Source organism: Terrapene carolina, unplaced genomic scaffold (assembly GCF_002925995.2).
Source record: "Terrapene carolina triunguis isolate 2854851 unplaced genomic scaffold, T_m_triunguis-2.0 Scaffold132, whole genome shotgun sequence".
NCBI lineage: Eukaryota > Metazoa > Chordata > Testudines > Emydidae > Terrapene > Terrapene triunguis.
Genome location: NW_020664483.1, coordinates 21,420,223 through 21,444,549, shown reverse-complemented (window position 1 = coordinate 21,444,549; position 24,327 = coordinate 21,420,223). Strand labels below are relative to the sequence as shown.

General features: G+C 41.4%; 1 protein-coding gene across 4 annotated transcripts in view; it reads left to right on the top strand.

Moving 5' to 3' along the window:
• VRK2 (VRK serine/threonine kinase 2) overlaps positions 1-24,327 on the top strand; it is a 64,708-nt gene that overhangs the window by 10,233 nt on the left and 30,148 nt on the right. For all 4 annotated transcript variants that reach the window (XM_026653162.2, XM_024194897.2, XM_026653161.2 and 1 more), the window contains exons 3-8: positions 680-735; positions 1,283-1,352; positions 2,103-2,190; positions 2,345-2,453; positions 7,239-7,331; positions 17,494-17,626. In XM_026653162.2, coding sequence (XP_026508947.1) covers positions 680-735; positions 1,283-1,352; positions 2,103-2,190; positions 2,345-2,453; positions 7,239-7,331; positions 17,494-17,626 — 549 coding nt within the window. The remainder of the gene's footprint in view (positions 1-679; positions 736-1,282; positions 1,353-2,102; positions 2,191-2,344; positions 2,454-7,238; positions 7,332-17,493; positions 17,627-24,327) is intronic.

Sequence of the window (24,327 nt, the reverse complement as noted above, 5' to 3'; positions counted from 1 at the left end):
AGTAGAGGTGCTCTAGTGGCTCTGTAGTTACGATTGGGTTCACACATTCCATTGAAAGTACAGTAGAACCTCAGAGGTACAGACACAGGAATAGAGGTTATTTGTCACTCTGAAACGTTTGTAACTCTGAACAAAACTTTATGGTTCTTTCCAAAGTTTACAACTGAACATGGACTTAATACAGCTTTGAAACTTTACTATGCTGAAGAAAAATGCTGCTTTTAACCATCTTAATTTAAATGAAATAAGCACAGAAAGAGTTTCCTTGTCAATCTTTTATTTAAACTTTCCCTTTCTTTTAGTCGTGTACATTTAACACAGTACTATACTATATTTGCCCTTTTTTTGGTCTCTGCCGCTGCCTGATCGCATACTTCTGGTTCCAAATGAGGTGTGTGGTTGACCAGTCAGTTCGTAACTCTGGTGTTCGTAACTCTGAGGTTCTCCTGTAGGATTAATACATACGAGTATTATCAAAATAGGTTGAAGTTTTTTTAATTTTGAAATTTGGACAAAATTTCAAAAGGAAAACATTTCTAACAGTTTTGAGAAATGTCCCCTTCCCCTCTCCTCCCACCCCCCTTTTTTTTGTTTTGACTAAGACTACATGTTTTGCTCTTTAGTTGCAATTATATTGACTGTTGGGGGAAGTTTCATCACCATCTCTCTGATTTTACAGCTTCCTCTCACGTTCATATTCCTGTAGAAGATGATGCTGTGCATGTAATTAAAGTGGTAATGTTCATATCTCACTTCTAAATTATTTAAAGTACTAGCATTTTCACTTGCATTTTCTATTTATTCTTATTTTGAGCATTGAGTTGCATTGCATGTTTTTTGTGTGCCATTCTTCCATCATAGCACAATTTGTCTGCGGGAGGAATGTTTTGTGATTCCTTAATGCTTGCTGTTTCTTTACTTCCATTACTAACCATGGACATCACAATGAGGGGGGAAAAATCAGACTGCGTATTTAAGAATATACAGTGATTGAAGTTAAAATGTATTAATTTAATTTCCTAAATAGTACTTGCGTTAGTCTGTATTACATGTTTTCTTTTGGGTATTTGCAGTGAACAGCTTGTTTTACCAACAGAAGTTATTGGTTTTTAAAACAATATACTGGCTATATTTTATGTAAAATAACTTTTGTCAAATGTCATACTGTATCTTTTTTTAAAAAGTGGATTTTAACCCAATTGGAACTTCCAATCTATTATTTAGGAACTTCCCCCCGCCCCCAACTCACTTTTTCACTCCAAATTTATTTGTTCCTTTATAGGAATATCGTGAAAATGGGCCTTTGTTTTCTGAATTAAAGTTTTACCAGAGAGCTGCAAAACAAGAGCACAGTAAGTAATATCAGCAAAACAAAATAAAATGAAAAGGTAATTTTTTCCAATTAGAGCAATTGATATCTTGAAGCTTTTATATCAAGCATAATTCAGACAGTGGGACTGATTCTGATCTGGTTTACACTAGTTTTATTCTCACTGGTGTAAGTGAAAATAGAATCAGGACTAGTAGGGTGACAAACCTGAGGGAGAACTAGCCTCTCTCCATAGTCCATTTTTTAGGATATGGACAGAGGCATTGCATGGACTAAATAGTAAGGCTAGTATTCCAGGAATGAAGTTACTCACATGCTTAAGTGTTTGCAAGATTTAGTAGTAATTTAGGCACTGAACCTGCAAGCTCTTTACTCATAATAGCAGTCCCAGTGATTTCAAATGAGCAAAAATTGCACATGTACTTAAGTATTCTGCTCGATTGAGGCCTAATTGCATACTCTGTTGATCCACTGTTTACTCTAGAAAGTAAATTCAAAAAGTAAAGTTTTTAAAGGAACTAGTTTTTCTCAGCTACTGATTGGATTCCTATTGTGTTGTTATGACTCAGAGAAGCGTATATTAAAGGAACTCAGAGCTTTACTTTTGCAGAAAGTTACTTGCTGAACTTTTTAATTGGGCTGTGGTAAAATAGTTACCTGTATGTGTTTTCATTTTAACAACAAAGATTCTAATGATAGTTCAATTACTAAAGTTAAACTGTAGATTTTCAGACTACCTTAAATTCTGGCTTATCTATTATTATTTTGACAGTCAAAACGTGGATGAAGCTCAGACAAATAGGATTTTTAGGAATTCCGGTGTTCTGGGGAACAGGCTCGGCTGAATACAATGGAAAAAGGTAATAACAAGGTGAATTGGAGTCAACACTGTTGGGCTCATAGTTGCCCGAAGATCTATTTTCGATTAAATGAAGGATGTTTTGAGCTTGTTGATATAAAGCTATCTGTGTCCCCTGTGTTACAAAGATTCCTCACTTGTGCATTTTCTAATAGTTATAGATTCATGGTCATGGAAAGATTAGGGGTAGACCTGCAAAGAATCTTGGACAATGATGGACACCGGTTTAAAAAAGAAACAGTTCTGCAACTTGGGGCCCGAGTGGTAAGTGCAGAGGGGAAGGAAATGGGCCTGTTTTTAATGTATTGAACTCTCCTAATGCATCTGCTCTTTGTGAAATGCTGACATCTATTTTGGTCCCAAGTCAGCATGAAGTTGCATAGATACTTAAGTATCATCCTGAATCAGGGTCTTAATTTTCCTCTTCAAATTATATTTTTATGAAACAGAGTGTTAATGATTAGGAATGGAAACTAGATCCTCTTTACACTAGATCTCTATGGACCTGAGCCAAAGCTCATTGAAGTGAATAGAAAAACTTCAGTTGACTTCAGTGGGCTTTGGATCAGGCTCAGTAACAGGACATGAGACAAAATGTTCAAATATGGATGCCTAAAGTTAGGCACCTCCACCCATATTTGGACACACCAGCTAAGAGGCCTTATTTTCAGAGATTTTGAAGGTGCCTAATGTTCATAGAATCATAGAATATCAGGGTTGGAAGGGGCCCCAGGAAGTCATCTTAGCCAAACCCCTGCTCAAAGCAGGACCAATCCTCAACTAAATCATCCCAGCCAGGGCTTTGTCAAGCCTGACCTTAAAAACCTCTAAGGAAGGAGATTCCGCCATCTCCCTAGGTAACCCATTTCAGTGCTTCACCACCCTCCTAGTGAAAAAGTTTTTCCTGATATCCAACCTAAAGCTCCCCCACTGCAACTTGAGACCATTACTCCTTGTTCTGTCATCTGGTACCGCTGACAAAAGTCTAGATCCATCCTCTTTGGAACCCCCTTTCACGTAGTTGAAAGCAGGTATCAAATCCCCCCTCATTCTTCTCTTCTGAAGACTAAACAATCCCAGTTCCCTCAGCTTCTCCTCATAAGTCATGTGCTCCAGCCTCCTAATCATTTTTGTTGCCCTCTGCTGGACTCTTTCCAATTTTTCCACATCCTTGTAGTGTGGGGCCCAAAACTGGACACTGTACTCCAGATGAGGCCTCACCAATGCCGCATAGAGGGCAATGATCACGTCTCTTGATCTGCTGGCAATGCTCCTACTTATACAGCCCAAAATGCTGTTAGTCTTCTTGGCAACAAGGGTACACTGTTGACTCATATCCAGCTTCTCATCCACTGTATCCCCTAGGTCCTTTTCTGCAGAACTGCTGCCTAGCCACTTGGTCCCTAGTCTGTATCAGTGCATGGGATTCTTCCGTCCTAAGTGCAGGACTCTGCACTTGTCCTTATTGAACCTCATCAGATTTCTTTTGGCCCAGTCCTCTAATTTGTCTAGGTCCCTCTATATCCTATCCCTATCCTCCAGTGTATCTACCACTCCTCCCAGTTTAGTATCATCTGCAAACTTGCTGAGGGTGCAATCCATGCCATCCTCCAGATTATTAATGAAAATATTGAACAAAACCAGCCCCAGGACCGACCCTTGGGGCACTCCGCTTGATACCGGCTGCCAACTAGACACCATTGATCACTACCCATTGAGCCTGATGATCTAGCCAGCTTTCTATCCACCTTATAGTCCATTTGTCCTGCCCATACTTCTTTAACTTGCTGGCAAGAATACTGTGGGAGAGCATATCAAAAGCTTTGCTAAAGTCAAGGAATAACACGTCCACTGCTTTCCTCTCATCCACAGAGCGAGTTATCTCGTCATAGAAGACAATTAGGTTAGTCAGGCATGACTTGCCCTTGGTGAATCCATGCTGACTGTTCCTAATCACTTTCCTCTCCTCTAAGTGCTTCAAAATTGATTCCTTGAGGACCTGCTCCATGATTTTTCCAATGACTGAGATGAGGCTGACCGGCCTGTAGTTCCCGGGATCCTCCTTCTTCACCTTTTTTAAAGATGGGCACGATATTTGCCTTTTTCCAATCATCCGGGACCTCCTCCGATCACCATGAGTTTTCAAAGATAATGGCCAGTGGCTCTGCAATCACATCCGCCAACTCCTTTAGCACCCTCGGATGGAGTGCATCCGACCCCCAGGGGCTTGTGCTTGTCCAGCTTTTCTAAATAGTCCTGAACCACTTCTTTCTCCACAGAGGGCTGGTCACATCCTCCCCATGCTGTGCTGCCCTGTGCAGTAGTTTGGGAGCTGACCTTGTTCGTGAAGACAGAGGCAAAAAAAGCATTGAGTACATCCTCTGTCATTAGGTTGCCTCCACCATTCAGTAAGGGGCCCACACTTTCCCTGACCACCTTCTTGTTACTAACATACCTGAAGAAACCCTTCTTGATACTCTTAACATCCCTTGCTAGCTGCAACTCCAAGGGTGATTTGGCCTTCCTGATTTCACTCCTGCATGCTTGAACAATATTTTTATACTCCTCCCTGGTCATTTGTCCAGTCTTCCACTTCTTGTAAGCGTCTTTTTTTGTGTTTAAGATCAGCAAGGATTTCACTGTTAAGCCAAGCTGGTTGCCTGCCATACTTACTATTCTTTCTACACATCTGGATGGATTGTTCCTGCAACCTCAATAAGAATTCTTTAAAATACAGCCAGCTCTTCTGGACTCCTTTCCCCCTCATGTTATTCTCCCAGGGGATCCTGCCCATCAGTTCCCTGGGGGAGTCAAAGTCTGCTTTTCTGAAGTCCAGGGTACGTATTCTGCTGCTCTCCTTTCTTCCTTGTGTCAGGATCCTGAACTCGACCATCTCATAGTCACTGCCTCCCAGGTTCCCATCCACTTTTGCTTCCCCCACTAATGCTTCCCTGTTTGTGAGCAGCAGGTCAAGAAGAGCTCTGCCCCTAGTTGATTCATCCAGCACTTGCACAAGGAAATTGTCCCCTACACTTTCCAAAAATTTCCTGGATTGTATGTACATTGCTGTATTGCTCTCCTAGCAGATATCAGGGTGATTGAAGTCCTTCATGAGAACCAGGGCCTGTGATCTAGTAACTTCTGTTAGTTGCCTGAAGAAAGCCTCATCCATCTCATCCCCCTGGTCTGGTGCTCTATAGCAGACTCTCGCCACGACATCACCCTTGTTGCTCACACTTCTAAACTTAATCTAGAGACTCTCAGGTTTTTCTGCAGTTTCATGCTGGAGCTCTGAGCAGTCATACTGCTCTTACATACAATGCAACTCCCTCACCTTTTCTGCTCTGCCTGTCCTTCCTGAACAGTTTATATCCATCCATGAGAGTACTCCAGTCATGTGAGTTATCCCACCAAGTCTCTGTTATTCCAATCGCATCATAATTCCTTGACTGTGCCAGGACTTCCAGTTCTCCCTGCTTGTTTCCCAGGTGTCTTGCATTTGTGTATAGGCACTTAAGATAACTCGCTGATTGTCCTGCTTTCTCAGTATGAGGCAGGAGCCCTCCCCTCTTGCACTCTCCTGTACTCGTGCTTCCTCCTGGTATCCCAATTCCCCACTTACCTCAGGGCTTTGGTCTCCTTCCCCCGGGTGAACCTAGTTTAAAGCCCTCCTCACTAGGTTAGCCAGCCTGTTTGCGAAGATGCTCTTCCCTCTCTTCATTAGTTGGAGCCCGTCTCTGCCTAGCAATCCTCCTTCTTGGAACACCATCCATGTGAGCCATGCAGGTTAGACAATTTTGCCACAGTGCTTTCATCACTGCCATCTTTGTTATGCAGAAGGATATTTAGTCTGATTTCACATCATCATTGTGCAGGCCAAAATAAGCCTGTAGGATTGTACGTGTATCAGTCTTGTTTTCAAATTCCTTTAAATTAGCATAGATTAATGGGAGATTATATGCTGTGTCATTTGGGAATGCCATTTGGTTTGTGGGAGAGTGGCACAGTACCCCTTGCTATAACAAACCCCTGGGGACCCAAGCCATTTGTGCGGTATAGCAAGCGGGTGAGGGAGTGCTCCTTTGATGGTCCCGGGGCCAAAGGAACCCCTTGTGCCCCCTCCCGCCCCACACACTTGCAGTCTTGGGGCCATAGGAGCTCTCAATCCCCCACCACAGCAGGCGGGGCTGGAGGCAGGATCCAGGGACCACATTCGCTATAGCTTAAGGTTTGCTATTGTAAAGGGCATTATAGCAAGGGTCTACTGTATTATCAAACAAATGCAATAAAAAGCATTTATATTGCCCCTTTATCATCTTGCCTGCATTCTGTCACTAATGCCTTTTCACTGATGGACCAGTGGTTTTAACATTCCAAAACTGGGTGCCTCTCAAACAGCCATTTTTTTTCTTTGTGTAAATCAGCCCGCTATAAACATGTTTCTCGTCTCATCAAATATGAAAGGACCCCTCCTGATCTGAAGTGCAGGGTGAGCAATAATTAGTCTATTAACAGTCCTAAGGTCCAATATCTTGTGAACCATCAGGACCAGATAACTCCCTTTGGAGAGTTAGGAATTCCCCCTGCCCTTCCAGTATTATAAAGTATTAGTTTCATTAATGGATCATGAGAGAAAAGACCTTAACATCACATTTAAAGATATTTTAGAAATTTCAAAGATGTATAGGGCAGATGTATAGGGATAAAATGTGGCCCAGCTGGCACGCCCTTACATCCCTGCATCAGCTACCTGTATTATAGCAGTGGAAGGAAGTGGATAGAATGGGGCAGGAAATGGATGGAGTCTTAGCTTTGCTTTCCTTCCCTATGCATCTGGCAGTGTACACTGGGATGGGCATAGACCCAGAACAATATAATCTATCCCTGATCCCAGGGGAACCAGGAGGGCTTCAGCTAATGCAGGGCAGATCATGACCTCACATTCTAGCCCATAATGTGGCAGTTGAGGCTCATTGAATGAGTGAAGCACATTTAGGTGATAATGAGAATAATAATTAATAAACATTCCCTTATGGACTTCTTTCCTAGTTGGATGCCTTGGAATATATGCATGAAAATGAGTATGTTCATGGTGACATTAAAGCAGCAAATCTACTTCTGGGCTACACAAATCCACATGAGGTAAACAAAGTATCTTTTACACTTACTGTATACTGTTGCCGTAACACTTTCACTGTTGATGTTCATTCTGTCCTATGCAGTTTTTGCATTGAGTCCACGTATTAAAGGAAGAGAACTTACAGTATGGACACCATCTTTGGGCTTGATCCTCCGCTCTATTAAGCTTATGCTCAGTGTGGCTAAGGAGAGAAGCAAGGAAAGGCATTGCTAAACCACCTTTCAGGTCCCCTATCCTGTGGCTGCCAGAGGAGAAAATGACCCATAGAGTAACTTGAAGAAGCCTAGTGGCTCTTCCGTATTATGCCATCTGGACTGGTGCAAAGGGACTTCACAAGGGTTAAGGATGTGGCCCATTGTATTCAGTTTCTCAAGATATTCCTGGCTTTCTGGTATTGTTATAAGCACTGTGGCTGTGTGGCTTTTACTTTACCTCTCTACAATGCACAGGACAGGATAGTAGGTAAGTAACATGAAGACTACTGTATGCTTTTAGCATACAGCAGATTGTGAAGTGCTTTGAGATCTACTTATGAAAGAGCTAGGTGATGCTATTACTAAGGCAGTAGAGTGGCCATAAAGTGAAAACCCATTTTCAAGAAACATATTGAAATTTTTGGAGTTGTTTTCATTTCATAGTGTTTGAAATGGATCCATTTTTGTTTTTCACACTTTTCATTTTTAAATAAAAACCATTTTGGTTATGTCTTATATAACAAAATTGAAAAACTTACCAAAAGAGCATGGGGAAATTTTTTGATAATGTTGACTGTTCTGGACAAAATTTCATTTTTGAATGAAGGCTATTTTTATGTGAGTTTTTCCATTGAAAAATTTCAGCCAGCTCTAACAGACAATTTGATTTTTCTTCCAACATCTCTGACACTCTCTGTGACAGACAGATGTTGCCAAAGTGTTATTTCCCTTTGTTTGGAGATGTTTACCATTGAACGACTCAACAACCACTCCAAAAGCTTACTTTATTTCCCAGTTCCCTTTCTGTATTTCAGCATTCTTTTTTTTAAATTAATGGAGATATCCTATCTCCTAGAACTGGAAGGGACCTTGAAAGGTCATTGAGTCCAGCCCCCTGCCTTCACTAGCAGGACCAAGTACTGATTTTGCCCCAGATCCCTAAGTGGCCCCCTCAAGGATTGAACTCACAACTCTGGGTTTAGCAGGCCAATGCTCAAACCACTGAGCTATCCCTCCCCCCTGAAATATATAATTCAGAAATATTAAGCTCATGTGATTGTTTAACATTAATTTTTCTGCTTTCTTTAAACATATGTCTTAAAAGTTATCATGGTGGTTTGAAACAACTTCTTGTAGACGTCTGTAATAGTCCATTATCAGCTTATGGTGTTTACCAGACTAATGAGTCTGGGATACAGTTTTGGAGAAACAAGTTAATTGCTACCTAAGCTTATTAACACAACACAGATTGTTTTCCATCTTAGCTTTCCATGTTTTATTACGATAATGCTAAAATGCAATGATTTTTCATGTTGCAATCACTTTGTGCTGTTGAGTCAGTTTAGTGATTGCAGAAGGTTTTGAGTCGCTTAATGGACTTTGATTAGTTACTTATATATTAGCCGGTTTGTGATTCGTGCCTCATTCTGTTTGGTATTAATCCTTCACTTTTACGAGTATTAAATTCACTCAAATTGAAAACAAGGTGACTGGGTCAGTGGTCAGAGGTTTGAATGGAAGTTTAATTTAGTTTGTACCAATAAAAAAATAATTTTGGCTATATAACTCAGGGTGCATGATGTGCATGTTTATTGCTGACAGATCTAGTTGCATTGAATGACTTTTTTTTCTCCTGTAGAAGCACTCAAATATTTTTCTATAGATAACTTAATGTAACTTCCATTTTAGAAAGGGGAGGGAGGGGAGGGACTTACAATACCTGCCTGTACTAGATAGGGGTAGAATGGGGATTGAACTTTATTTGTGGATTCCCAGGCAAATGAAGAGGCATCGAGTGCTTGTAATAAAATAAGGATTTCAAAAAGAATCAAATTTATGAGTCATGGTGTCCAATCCTCAATTGGTGTACATTGACTTCAGTGGAACTACTGTAGTAATTTGGCCCAGTAATTTGTAAAAAATAATTTACACCAGCCAAGGATCTGATGCACAACATCTCAAAAATCTCTGGGTGCATGTGTAGTGATTGGATGTTATAAACACATTTTAAGATGTTTACTATACCTAGCATATGGCAGATGGCCCAGTACCTGTGCTAGCGATGGGACTATTGTTCACTAGAATGTAAAGGAAATCTTCCATAGGTAGTTTCCTGTATATCTTAAAATATTTATACACTGCTATTTGAGGTGTGTGAGAAACAGAGAGTAACATCTTGACAGCATTATATCTAATATTTTCAAATGAGCAGCTGTACATACACTGCATAACTGAATAATTCTTCACCTGGAATCGTGACCAGCGGCCTGATCCTGAAAGCTGTCTGCTTCCACAACTTGAACTGATGGCAGTAAGAGTTCAGTGCTCGGGGGCCTTACAGGATCAGGCCTTGTGTTTCACACAGTAGTTTATTGCTTCTTGCACTAACAATAGCATCACTGAGTTCTGGGCCTAATTAAGTCAGCTTTCTAATATGCTGGTGATCCAAATGTATTATCCAACTAACAAAGCAATATATCATGAGATTTTGTATGGCAGCTCCATTGACAAACAAGGAAGACAGTGATCTTTCACCCCACGTCGCATGTTTTGTAGCACCGTTAGTTGTACTGTTTTATTCTTAATTTGATAATCCCACATGAATCTCCCAGCATTGTTCATGTGAAATTTGACTCTAGCTCTTTCGTGCTGAGGATGGAATTTCATCCAACCTTCGCAGTGTGTTAAAAAGGTAGGTGACGTCATCCCTGTTTTTAAATTGACAGAACTGAAACACAGGGTTGTTAAGTGCTGGGCTAATGGCAAGTCAGGAGTAGGCACAGTAAGGAATAGAACTCATATTGACTGACTTCTAGCTCCATGCTCGAAGCACGTGGGAGGCTTTGCTACCAAATAATTACTGTGTGGGATTTGTTTTTGTTATGGAAGGGGGGTTAATGTGTCAAAATTTTAAGGTTTAAGTATTTTTTAAAAGTCCAAATTAATCTAGTTTTATCAATATCAGTCAAGATGCATTGTCACTTATGTGTAAAACAAATTTATTTAAAAATCATATTAGGCAGGCCAGTAAGTACAGTAATGTTAGGAGACATGATATCAGTTTTAAAAAAGTTTATTTTCTTATTCCATGTTATGTTTCAGAGACATAGACAGGTCTAGGCTTTCAGAACTATGTATGTACATTTACACCCATTATTTACATTTGTCGTTGAACATGCAATTATTAGGATTTGTGCATGCATATTTGGCATGCATATCTGCATACACAGTTCCAAAAATGTATCCTTTAGCTTATTACAGTATTATGAGAACCTTTTAAATGTATAACTTTGTACTGAGAAAACCTAGTCTGATTCTTTCTCATTCCCCAAATTCCATTTTGGAAAGTTCTGCTGTTCTGCATTATAGTACTTTGAGTGGGAATCTTTCTGTTTTTATTTTACAGGGGTCATTACATTAGATCTAGCATTTCTGAAATGCTTTTCTTCTAAAGCACCCTTGTAAAATACAAACTAGCACTCTGACCAACAGAATTCATAATCCCCTTTTTAAAATGAACAATAAGACAAATAACTTTTAAAATTCATATTCATGTCTCTTACCTGTTCTGGCAAGGCAGAGAAACAAATAAAGCACAGGTTCTATCACTCTGAGACCTCCAAATGATGTTTAGAGATGGCCAGAAAATCAGAATCCACTGACCCAAGAGCAGCTTGCTGCAGATCCATTCAATAGGAGGGAGCAAGGCCTTACAATGAGTTAGAGGTCAAAAGAGCAATTCTGTAGTCTATATGTTTCTTAACATGGAGCAAGCATAATGATTGACAGAGCGGGAGTGATGTGCTGGGGGAAGAACTTAGCCCATAGAACCAGGAGAGGCATGCAAGCAGACTTGCAGTTATCAGTCCTATAAATTCAAAGAGAGAACAAACCACTATTTCAGTATTGTGCAGGGTCTAAAGACAATTCACTACACGGCAATAGCTTTTTAGATGGTAATGCAGAGTGAGCATTATTAATATAGACCCCGAATGACAAAACTGAATCAATTAACCTCCTCAAATCCTGGTGCTATTAAAAGGGACAGCTGATTGACTGCCATTAAACAAACGCTTTAAAATCCGAGAGAGATTGATTTAAGTGAAACAAGCCTTGGGAGGGTGTCTTTTTAAAACACTTTACTTTTATCATTATTTTTATGGATTATGGGGGCAGGCATCCATACATTTCACATCTGCAGCCTTTCCAACTCTCAAGATTGTATTGCAAGTCTCGCAATATTTGTTTTTTTCTTAAAGCCCCAGCTGCTGGAATGAGGTTTTTACTTGAGACTCTTTGCTTTCATTTAAAAAAAGTTTCTAGCCCAGGTGGCTGCTGAAGAAACCTTGCAAACATGATCCTTACATATTCTAACACAAGATGGCAAATAAAGAGAACCCCAAACATGCTTTTTAAAATCTCATTATTTTTAAGCTAGTCAGGACTTCTGTTTCCTGACTTATGGTTTTTGAATGCTTAGAGTTGGCAATACTCTTCAGAGCCCTCCCTAATCGATTTTTTTCTCCAAAATACTTCCCCTCTCTGATAATGATAGAGTTTGTGGCTTAAAAGTGTTACTAGAACCCTCACGTTACTGTTACAATATTGAAAAGTGAACAGTAGATTGTGTTACGGCCTGCTTTCCCTGGGCAGCCACGGTACAGAAATCTTCTCATATGCTGATTAAGTGCACAGCAATTAATAACAGAAAAGTTTAAAATATTTGGATTTCCAAAGTTAAGTGGTTATTGATTCTGGGAAAGTTCCCTTTCCTTTCATTTACAGTGAATAAAATCTTTCAGAGATAAAAGTGCTGATTTTTGGTATTGGCAAGATATGGTGCAGTCTTTGTAGGAGGGGAAAATCCCACACCATTCCAGCTACACAGAGCATCCTCGCAGGCACTGTACCCAGGTGTTGAAGTAAGGGGCAGAAGTGGGGAGCACAGCTCCTACTGCTAAAAGCAGAGGAAGAGCATCTCCTCTTTTCTTTGGCTTGGGTAGGCCCTTCTGCCCAGCTGCTCCACCCTTCACCTTGGCTGCTGTGAGAGCTCCATCTCCGGTCTCCATGGTTTAACCAGTGACGGTATACCAAGCCTCTTCTATAAAATAAATAAACTCATGCCCTCACATTGATCGACTTTGACCTTTGGGACAGCTCCCTTACTAGTACAGCACCATGTACCCTTATGGTGCTAACAAATAGTAATTATTCACAGGGCCAAATGGAAAACAAACCAGAAAATCTGGGCATCATCATGAGCTCAATAACCATCGCCAGATGTGTGCATCTAAAATATAATACCATGGAGTATTGTAAGCATGTGACTTACTAGCTGGTGTACACTCTGGTTGCTGGGTGTGGTTTAACAGGCTCTCCTATAGCACTTCCTACTGACAGCCCAGGCCCAGCGGCAGTCTGCTTCTTCTTGCAACTCAGCCCTTTGGCCAGGACACATACTGTCCCACCCCTTCAAGGGTAAACCAATAGTCCAACAACTACCAGCCCTTCAACTTAGTCCAAGTCCAGACTTACTAGTCCATATCCCAGCTATCAGGGGGTTTCAGTAGTCCTTACCCCTTGTCAGGAAGAGTTTCCACTCCACCTTCCTTGATGGGTGGTAGGGAAATCCTGGTCCTCCCTCTCCACTGGGTTCCAGTCCAGGGATCCTTTAATAAGCAGTCAAGTGATGGCTGTGCCAACCCTTTACTGCCTTCCTGGGACACTTCCTACCTTACCCTGTCTTGAGCCTTTCCTACAACCTCTTCCTGGGCTCAGAGGGTTTCAGCTCCTCCCTCTCCAAGCCTCTGCCCCAGGCTCACTGCAGCGCTTTTTAGCACTTTCTGCCACCCAGGAGGTTCTGTTACAGGAGTCTGGTTGCTCCTTGCAAGCCTACCTTCCTTCAGGAAGACTCTGTCCCCTCAGCAGTTCTACTCTGCTCCCCGGCTCCAGCCAGAGTTCTCTCATTGAGTGAGAGCCAGTGAGCTGCTCTCCTTCCTGGTCAGCTCCCAGCTGGCCCAGGTTTAGCCCTTTTAACTCTTCCTTCCAGGCTTGACCCCTTTAGTAGGTGTAGCAGGGCAAGGCCTATAGGCTCTTATTAACCCATTCTAGCCCAGAGTGGGGTTGGTACACCCCATCACAAGTCTAAAAGAGAGCGCTGTGGAATATCTTAAATAATTGGTCTAGGGTAGCATAAGTCTCCTGTTTACTTTGTTGTTTAACATTTGTTTAAAGTACTTAAATATAAGCACTATGATCAAGTGTTCATGCATACAAATGAGCACCTACGTCTGTTGGCCCGTATCTGTGCATGCATATCTGGTATTTGCGTGTGTGATAGGCACACTTCTGCATTAAATTAAGTGTGCCAGACTTGGAAAATCTGGCCCATAATCCATAACAGGCATTGCTAAGAACTGCTGGGTCCAGTGCATAATTACATGAAAAACAAAACAAAAACTAAACCAAACCAACCAAGTTCAACCCCTTGCCAAGCAAGCAGATTGGCTGTCTAGGGACAACTTGCTAGCTTTCCATGGTATTTCTTCAGTCTGACATACTGTCCTACATATTCTCTTTTTCTTATTTCCTATGGCTTGTTCCTGTTTTCGTTGTTTCTTGCAATGTAAAGCAGTGAACAGATGTAAATTGTTATTTTATGACATGGTGAGTATGGGCTAGCATTGTACTTAACTTTTGTATTTATTTTACTTCCTTTGTTACAGTCAGTGGCTTTTTCTCCCCTTCCTATAATGAAAAACATTTAATTAAAAACCCAGTAATGTATGTAGTGAGTTAAAAGGATACCCTGATCTGCAATATCAAAAGCTGAAAACCAGGTTGGAAGAGGAGTTATTTAGCATGAGAAAAGGGGTGTAATTGCAACTAATGAGATGAAATTAAGAAAAGGGTCATTTAGACTACATGGGCCTGCTCCTGCTCTCATTGAAGTTGGTGATGAAGCTTCCAGGGTGAAATCCTATCTCCATTGCAATCAAAGGGAGTTTTGCTGTTTGACTTCACTGTTATGGGCTCAATCCCATCTTCATGGAGAAACCTGTTGGAAATGGAGCAGCATCCTGATTATCACTACAAACGTTTTGTTTTTTCTCCTGCTGATAATAGCCCACCTTAGTTGTTTACTCTCATAGAATCATAGAATATCAGGGTTGGAAGGGACCTCAGGAGGTCATCTAGTCCAACCCCCTGCTCAAAGCAGGACCAATTCCCAACTCAATCATCCCAGCCAGGGCTTTGTCAAGCCGGGCCTTAAAAACCTCCAAGGAAGGAGACTCCACCACCTCCCTAGGTAACGCATTCCAGTGCTTCACCACCCTCCTAGTGAAATAGTGTTTCCTAATATCCAACCTAGACCTCCCCCACTGCAACTCTCATTATAGTTAGTATGGCAACACCCATTTTTTCATGTCCTCTGTGTGTATATATATCTTCCTACTGTATTTTCCACTGCATACATCTGATGAAGTGGGTTTTAGCCCGTGAAAGCTTATGCTCAAATTTGGAGGGTCCCAGAGCCTTGGCTCCAGCCTAAGCCTGATCCTGTGCACCACAGTTTTGCAGCCCTGCATCCTGAGCCCTGCAAGCCAGAGTCAGCTGACACCGGCCAGCCGTGTGTTTAATTGCAATGTAGACATATCCTGTGGTTCCAGCAGGGCAGGAAGTGTGGAGATGTCTTGATGTCCTTCACTCACACTGCTCTGTCGTTTCTCTAACATGTCAAGAACCAGTTAAATTTAATATAAAAGTTGGCCATGCTTTTTAGGGTCTGGTTCAGTTTGGTGTCATTTTATCTATACCTGCCCAGCTATCCCTGCCCAAGACCTACAGTCAGGCAAAATCCAAATGCTGCTACTTAGCCAGGGAAGAACACACCTTTCAGCATCTTTCCACCACAGCCCACACCATATGTGGAAGGCTTCTCTCCACATCACTAAGCTTGATGATATGGTAGTTTAAATCAGTTCTCTGCCACTCTGACTCAGTGCATTATTGACTTCAGGCTCAATTAGGGCGGGTACCAGAGCATCTAGAATACACTGGAGAACACGGGAGAAAATCATTGGGTCAACCCAGCAAAGCTTGTGCCTTGTCCCAGATTTCCTAATGGTGCCTACGGTCTTTAATCTTGTTTCACAGTTTGTACAGTCCGTCAGGTGAAAAACATAATCAGTAATCTTAAACACATCACCCTGCAGGAAGAGAGTGCTACATCCCAGCTTACACGCTCCAAATAAGCACAGATCCTGCAGCAGAAACTGTAAAACCATGATGCCAGCAGCCCAAAATCTGAAGCTGCCTGGAGCACAAACAGGAATCAGTCATTTAACAGTGTGTGTTACAAAATAGTGGTGGTGTTTTTTTCCTGGGGAGGGATGTGGGAAGGACTGAAACCCACCAACAGCGCTATAATTAAATTAAAAGCACAGAAAACTCTTCTGTTACCAAATAAACTTTTTCCTATTAAAACTAAAGGGAAAACAAAAGTTACTAAAGATTATAGTAAGAAAACTAGTTTCTTATATTCTTACATTATAATACCTATTTAGAGAGTCTGTGCATTGACTTCAATAGGTAGTACAGGCCAGATCCAAACCCCTTCTTCTGTGAACTTGCAGCATATTACGTGGTAAGAAGCACTACGAATATTTACACAACATAATTTAGGTTGACCAGTTCTAGTAATAAGTGAAGGGCAAAGGTCAGGCAAGCATGCAAAAATGATGTACCACAAAACCAACCTTAGTCTACAGTATATAAGTGATAGAATAGACATTTTTCTGCAGTCTTACCTGCATTGCACAGATGGGGAAACTGAGGCACAGTGAGGTCAAATTTCTTGCTGAGGGTGACACTGACTGTAGCAGAGTTGAGAACAGAACACCCTTCTCCTGACTATCTGCTGGTCTAACTATTAAACAATACTGCTTAATAGAGATTGCTTTAAAATGTGAGGCTTGCTGCAGTAGTTCTATCTTCAGTCTGCTCTATTATTAATATTCATTCACATGGATAAGTGTTCAGATTTTTTTTTTAAAGTACATATCAGGTATAGTATTCAACCCCTTGGGGGTATGTACTCTCGTTGGGTACTTGGGTGCATATAGCCACAAATCTTGAAGAATGTGCTAGCCTTGTATTTGAAGATAAATGAACTCTTCCTGGAGTTCACAGTGGGGGCTAAAATCTGTTATTTGTTATAACCAATGCAACTCCTTTGAACCCCATTGGGTCTGCCCCAGTGTAACTCTCAATACAGTTTGATTCTGTGCTTGTAAAACTTTTTAAAATTTTTCAACATAAATGTTTCAACATAACAGAGGAACATTTTTTTCTGATTGCTTTCTGCCTTTTTCTTAAATTTTCTATATTCTGTTTAAAAAACTGTTTCCAGTACAGAGTTACCAGCAGTGATGATGATGATGTAGCTACTACCAGTCTAATGACTGGCAATACCATGGTATGTTCTATATGCAAACTGGGATTTTGTGTTTTAGAGAAACTAGGTGACTTTCACTCTTTTTCTACACTTTTATAGTCCTTGCCATTATGAACTTGTAAATCTTAATTGTTGAAAGATTTGATCCGGTGTGTGTGTTTTTAGGAAGGAGAGGAAGGGGTCCCATAAGCTGTATGAGGACAGATAAGACATATTATGGTTTATGATGTTTAGATGCCCACCTGGAGAGAAGAGAGCTTAAGAACAAAATAAAAAGACGGAAATCCTACTCGACTCTGAAATAAGAGAAGAGCATGGTAGAAGAAGGATTTAAATGGGGAGAGCAGCTGTTACAGCACCCAGTTGTACATATTTTATCCTGAGACACCATTTGGTTTAATAAAATGTAGATCTAAGACTGTCCTTAACCTATCAGTTTCTTAAGACTTAATTATAAAGGCTGTACTTTCAAAGGACAAAAGCATTATTCATTTGTCTGTTCATGTCTTCCAGGTTTATCTTGCAGATTATGGACTTTCCTACAGATATTGTCCCAATGGGAACCACAAACAGTATAAGGAAAATCCTAAAAAGGGCCATAATGGAACAATAGAGTTTACCAGCTTAGATGCCCACAAGGGAGTAGGTAGGTTTCTTCTTTTATTTCAGAAGAGTGATTACAGAATATGTAATCAGGCTGTGTGAACTGGTGTACGTTACGGAGCAGTGGTGGGTCTTGGTGATGGTTGATCAGAAGAAGCTCTTATGTGGTGACCTGTCACACCAGGTAATGTTGCTTCAGGTGCCATGGAAAGGGGAATGTGTTAACACTTAAGGCTTGGCTACACTTGCACTTTATACCGCAATAAAGCCTCCTAGAGCGCGCTACCTTACTCCCCGTCCACACTACGTGCAAGGCACATAGAGCGCTCTGACTCCCCGGCTAGAGCGCTCCTGGTACTGCACCTCCACAAGAGGGATAACGGCTGTTGCACGTTGGCTGAGATACCCCAGGGCCAGTGTGAACGAGGAGTTACGTTACAGCGCTCTGATTGACCTCCAGAAACGTCCCATGATCCCCTTAAGTCAAGTAGCCTCTCTTCTCTTTGTTGTGAAATCGGCTGAGGAATGTGGAAGTGCTCTTTCAAAGCTCCGTTTCAAACAGTCGGCTGCTTATCTGCTCCCGGCTGCTTATCTGCAATGGTAAATGTTTGCTGTGAGTGAGTGAGAGGCGGGGGGAGGGGGGTCTGAACTTACAAGACAGTGTGCTGACACACTCTCAGCACTCCAAAACCCCATTCTCTCTCTCTCTCCCTCCACATACACACAACACACTCTACCTCATCCCCCTCATTTGAAAGCACATTGCAGCCACTTGAATGCTGGGTTAGCTGCCCGTAATGCACCGCTCCCAAAGCAGCTGCAAGTGCCGCAAATGTGGCTACGCCAGTGCGCTGTCAGCTGTCAGTGTGGACAGATTGCGGTGCTTTCCCTACTGCGCTCTACGAAGGCTGGTTTAACCCAAAGAGCTCTACAACTGCAAGTGTAGCCAAGCCCAGAGAATAATGGGTGGGGTGGGCTGGAAGATGGAGGAAGAAGCTACAAAAGAAACTTGCCTTTAAACTTGGTCGTTAGTTTATATTGATAATGCTATCGTACAGTGATTTGTTTTGTTAATGCTCTAGAACAACGGTTCTCAAACTGTGGGTCGGGACCCTAGAGTGGGTCTCAATCCCATTTGGGGCTGAAGCCATAGTCTGAGCCCCACTGACTGGGGCCGAAGCCCAAGGACTTCTGGTTACAGGTCCCCCACCTGGGGCTGAATCCCTTGGGCTTCAGCTTTGATGCCCCCCTCCCCCTGCCTGGTGTGGTGGGGCTTGGGCTTCGGCTTTGTAGTAGTAATTTTTGTTGTCAGAACTGGATCGCGGTGCAATGAAGTTTGAGAATCCCTACTCTGAACATAGAGATGGGGGGGATGTTTGGCAGTTTCACATTACCTAAGAAGAACTTCTGTGGCCTGATAAATGTGTCTTTATGCAGATCTACACCTGTTTTTCAGTCTGTGTGTCAGACCATTTCAAGACATCCTCCTACAGAGAGCGAATCCTTTTTTAAAGCTACAAAGTGTTAACTTTTTGAAATCTTTTCCAGTAGCCTTTCATATATCTTACTTATTTAAACTCAATTTGATGGTATTGGAAACACATTTGCAGGTAAATTACATACATAGTCCTTTTATTGGATATTGATTGTACTGCCTTGCATTCCAAGGCAGACTTAATTCAACAATTCCCTAATTAGTTAAAGTCATAACCTATGTCTTGTATTCATTTACCATTAATTAAACCTTAGCTGTTTATTACACTGCAGTCCAAATTCAATAGCAGACCCACAGAGCCATGGAAAAAGGGAGTGGGAGGTCAATATTGAAAATATATGTTGCAAAGTCCCACTGATGGCTGCATTGTTCACAATCAATATGGTCAATGCAACACAACTTTCTTAGTTGCTATGTCAGCAAGACAAAAAGTCAATTCTAATGTTATGCTAGTGAAAAATAGTGATTATTGAAAAACTTTGACTCTTGCTGCAAAACAATATTTTTGTTAAGTATTTCCACCCCCTCAAATTTTCTAAACCTGAAAGAATGGACTGGCTTTCTATTGCTAGCTATGCTAGGACCACAGTGTCACAAATGATAACTGTAGAAATTTGTGCTTGTTAATAGCTGCTGAACTGTTACCTTAAACTAATACTTTCTAATGAGTTTTAGTTGGCACAAACAACTGTATATTATTGCTTTTTCTATTAAAAGGACCATTGACCATGTAATGTAGAGGGTCTTGATAATTTGCCAGCGCTGTTAAAACTTGCAGTCGTTTAACGCTGGTCATTAGGAAAAATGAAATAAGACTGTCAAGTATATGCTGCTCAGACAATTGCACAGCTTCACCTGCTGAAAACATTCTGTGGTGAAGAGCATATGCTCCAGTCCCTTCCTGACCCACCCAGCACAGAAAGATCTAACTCTGTTACTTCCATAGACAGTGTGAGCTGTGTGACTAGATGCATGAGCACCACTCTGAAAACTATCCCTTGGAGATCTGTGTGAATGTTGTTGAAGGGAGAAACTGGAGGTTGGGGCAGTTGGGACTGAGCACCTGGGCAGGCATAACAGTTGGTTTAGTTTTCTGGCGAACAGGAGGCAGTTGAGAATCTTGGTACTGGGGAGGGGATGCATCTTTTATTTCCCTCCACCTTTTGAACAGGGCAGTTGTGATTGGGTGTAGGTGGGTGAATTCTTTGTTCCTCACCCCAGCAAAATCAGTGGTCAGATCATCCCTTTCTGTGGTAAAATCAAAAGCCGTGGTGGTGGTGGTGGTGGGTGAGATGGGGAGGGCGGTGGAAAAAGAACTCTCCACAAAGATCCCTTCACTGCCATTTCGTCTCAGTGTCGTGTGTGAGGGTCAGGGTTTGCCCCAAGAGAAAAGTCTACAGGGCCTGACACCAGACAGTATAAGGATAGGGGGCCAGACCCTGAGCTGCTATAAAAAAATGAAGATTTACACCAGTCGAGGATTCAGTTGCGGCAGCTAGTTGTTGTGAAGGATTTGGACTTTTTCACTTCTAACTGCATGTTCTAGAAAAAGACCCTTATGGCAACTTCCGTCTCTTCTAGAACCCGCAGAGCACATGCTGCAGGTCTGGGTTCCACGTGGGGAAGGGAGCAGAGTCCAGGCAACATCAGAGGGCACATCTCCCCTCCAACCCTATGCATTTCCCATGGAAGTTAATACAGACTGGGACCATGTTATCTTTTCCAAGGGGGTTGTGAAGGCACCCACTGCTAAGGGGAGTCTCTAATGTGATTGCATCAATGGATCTGGGCTGCCATTGAGCTGGGGGAGGGGGAGTGTGCCAGGTTGGTGTGAACAATCCTGGCCTCCCCTGAGGATCTGACCTATTGTCATTATAGCTGATGGTGAGATAAGGCTCTCTCTATATATACACACAAGTATTACATTAAAAATAAAACAACAACCAAAAAGCCCATGTTAACAACATTAAGGTTTCAAAATCAAACACTTGAAAGATAGGAAATGCCAGCTTTATGATGGTCTGTGCCACCTTAATTCGATCCCCTTGTGCATTTGTGTCATGACACAGTCTTTAATTACATGATCAAATACTATTTTTTTCAACAGAACCCCCAGCCTCATTCAGTGCATAGGATGGATGGTGCTCCCTGAATGGGCAGCTGTGTAGTATTTCTTTTCATCTTCATTGTTCAGTGTGTGCTCCCATGCCATATATCCTGCACACTTTTCAAACCCTGCTCTGAATACAGAAGTATTACATTCCTTAGAATCTGAGTGATTCACAAACATTAAAGAAATGAATATTTTCCCGACATGCTTGTGAAATAGGGAAGTATTATCCCATTTTAAAATCAGAAACTGAAGCAGAGAGATTAAGGCCAGAATTTTCAAGTGTCCATGGATTTTGGGTGCCCAACTTGAGACAACCGGAGCTTGATTTTTTTTCACGGAGTTTAGCATTCCGTAATATTTTATAACAAATTCTGTGCACAGCTTTCATTGACTTGAGCTGCAGTTGTCCGCATGTCTGCAAATCTGATCCCCAGTGTCTCAGATAGGGCACCTAGAAAACAAGGAACACAAAATTAGTGGCCCCTGTGAAAAGCTTAGTTTAAGTGGCTTGCCCAGTATCATAAGAAGTACGTGACAAAGGCAGGGATAGAATCCTGTTATCTATGGTGGCATTCAACTGTCTTAAGCACGACACCATCCTTACTCTTCCTGCAGTCCTCTATCTCATTCACTACAAACTTCCAGCTTCAGAAACAAATGGGGCATAGGACCTACAGACAACATCCTCATTCATTCCTGGAGCACACACTGTCCAGTGCAGGGAATGAGGCAGGCCTCTTGTGGAAAAAGCAGTATGTGGTGAGAATCATAGAATATCAGGGTTGGAAGGGACCTCGGGAGGTCATCTAGTCCAACCCCCTGCTCAAAGCAGGACTAATCCCCAGATAGATTTTTACCCCAGTTCCCTAAATGGCCCCCTCAAGGATTGAGCTCCCAACCCTGGGTTTATTAGGCTAATGCTCAAACCACTGAGCTATTCCTCCCCCCAGACTATCATAATGTGTATGCAGAAGGGGGGCAAATTAAGGTTGCACAGGCAACCATGATTCTGGCTCTTCCTAACTTCTGAGTGCTTGATGTGCAGCCTTAATGATGTTCTTTGAACATAGTTGATTTAAAAAAAAATATGTACATGTATGCATGTATGATTTTTTCCAAAGGGTTTTTCTGACTATATGTACCATACCGAAGTATTTTTAATGCCAAATATTTCAACAACAAAAATATTTATCAAGGGTTTTTTATGTGCTTGTTTTCAAAAGGCCTGAGTGGTAGAACTTGTTATATTGAGTTACACAGATGGAAACCTTCAAACTTCCACTTATTCTTATTTATGAATTAGCTATACAAAAGTGTGCAGTGGTTTGATTGAGATGTCTGGCTTAGACTTCCAAAAAATATGAATTTGTGGCTTTTGAAAGTGCCTCTTGACAGTCCTTGAAACTGATTGCCCCTTTCCACAAAGCAAGTACCACACAGTTTCATTGCAAGCTTCCCACTAACTTAAATGAACATCGCTATCACAGGTAGGATAGAGAGAGCAATCCAGCCTCATGCACATTCATTCCCTGTACTCTTTGCTAAGCTTCCTAGTTATGGTGGCTGTTGTGATGTTACCCACTGGGAATCGTACTGAGATCCTGGAAGTTATTTAGCATTGGACACCAAACAACCATTCCATGGTATCAGTTTCCATTACTAGTCTGCATTTTTGTGACAGTCTTTTGTGAGCCTAAGATCTGCCCTCCCCACCAATATCATTCAGTATGGAACATGAATTGCTCTGTGCTTAATTTTCATTTGAGCTTCTGGGCTAGTTTCTAAACTAACTTGACAGACTTGGGTCGTCTTAGCTACTTGTTTGCTCTGGTGTTGTAAGAAAGAGGTTATAGGATGGCTTTTTTTAATTGGAGATTGTTCCCCAAATTAAATCCCCTATCGTTTTTCAAAGGCACGGTCTACAAGACTGCAGTGTTTGTTAGTTTTTGCATAGAATTTGAGTGAACCATATTGAACATAGTCTTGCATTCATTTTGAAAGTCCATGCTGTATAAATAGTATTACATTTTTGTTACTTGATAATTAAAGTGAATTATATCTGTGTCAAATGTATGTTTTAAAAATTTGTTACATAGTTAGAATTGTTAAAAAGTAACATTTGGATCAATGCATCATATGGATTTTTGTAGATTTTCTACTCACTGAGGCATGCAGTCAATACCTAATTTCTCTGGAGATATACTGCGCTTAACATATTGAGCTTTTTTTAAATACTCCAGACCCGTGCATTGAGTGTGTAAGGCCAGTTTTAATTTGCCATCATAGATGAACATAAGAGTATGAACTGTCTAAGTTAAATTCCCTCCAATGTATATTTGTGTGTGCAGTGGATTTCAGGATCATTCTCCTGTTTCTTTTCCTTTTCCAAGCCAACACTTTACATAATTAATATTAATTACTTTCCCTTTTTGTTTCAGTGGCAGAAAGACACCTCTAAATATGTTATTAGTTTAACAAAGCTTTTCTGTAATGTATCTTCACTCAAGCACCTAGAATGATTTAAAAACATATGAAATAGGAAGGATGTTGCAGACAGATGATGTTGTATTAGGTTCAGGGTACCCAAAGCCTACAGCAAAAGGTGGTTCCTGTCCCCAGTTATACGCAGTTGTTGTCAAATTTTTGCAGTTTCTCAGTGCTTTTTACTTCTGGATTCTTATATGGCATCATTGTGAAGTGTCTTGTGTAGTCTGTGTCTGGTTTGGCAGCTGCAACTATCTCTGATGTGGGCCTTGCCAGAGTTATCCATGCCTTTGTATCCTCCAGATTGGGTTAATGCAATTCATCCTGCATCAAGTCAGTTAGAATGTGTGCTCCCTAAGTTAGCATATTAGGGAGCTGGCACTGTGTTGTTCTTAGTGAATGGCCCTTGGGGCTACTTGCTTTCTCCACTGGTCTGACAGAGACCATGTCTTTGAACCGGTAGGGAGTAATGCAATAGTATCTGTTTTCTCAGGCTTTTGCTTGGGGAAGTTGACTCTTTTTATAGGTATTTAGTTTATTTGGGGTCTGTGTATGGCTGGTTAGTGGTAAGCATTATTTTTATTAATGTTGATCAATGAATTGTAGTAATTTGTATGTGTTCCTAGGGATTACGTAATGGGTGCATTCTAAA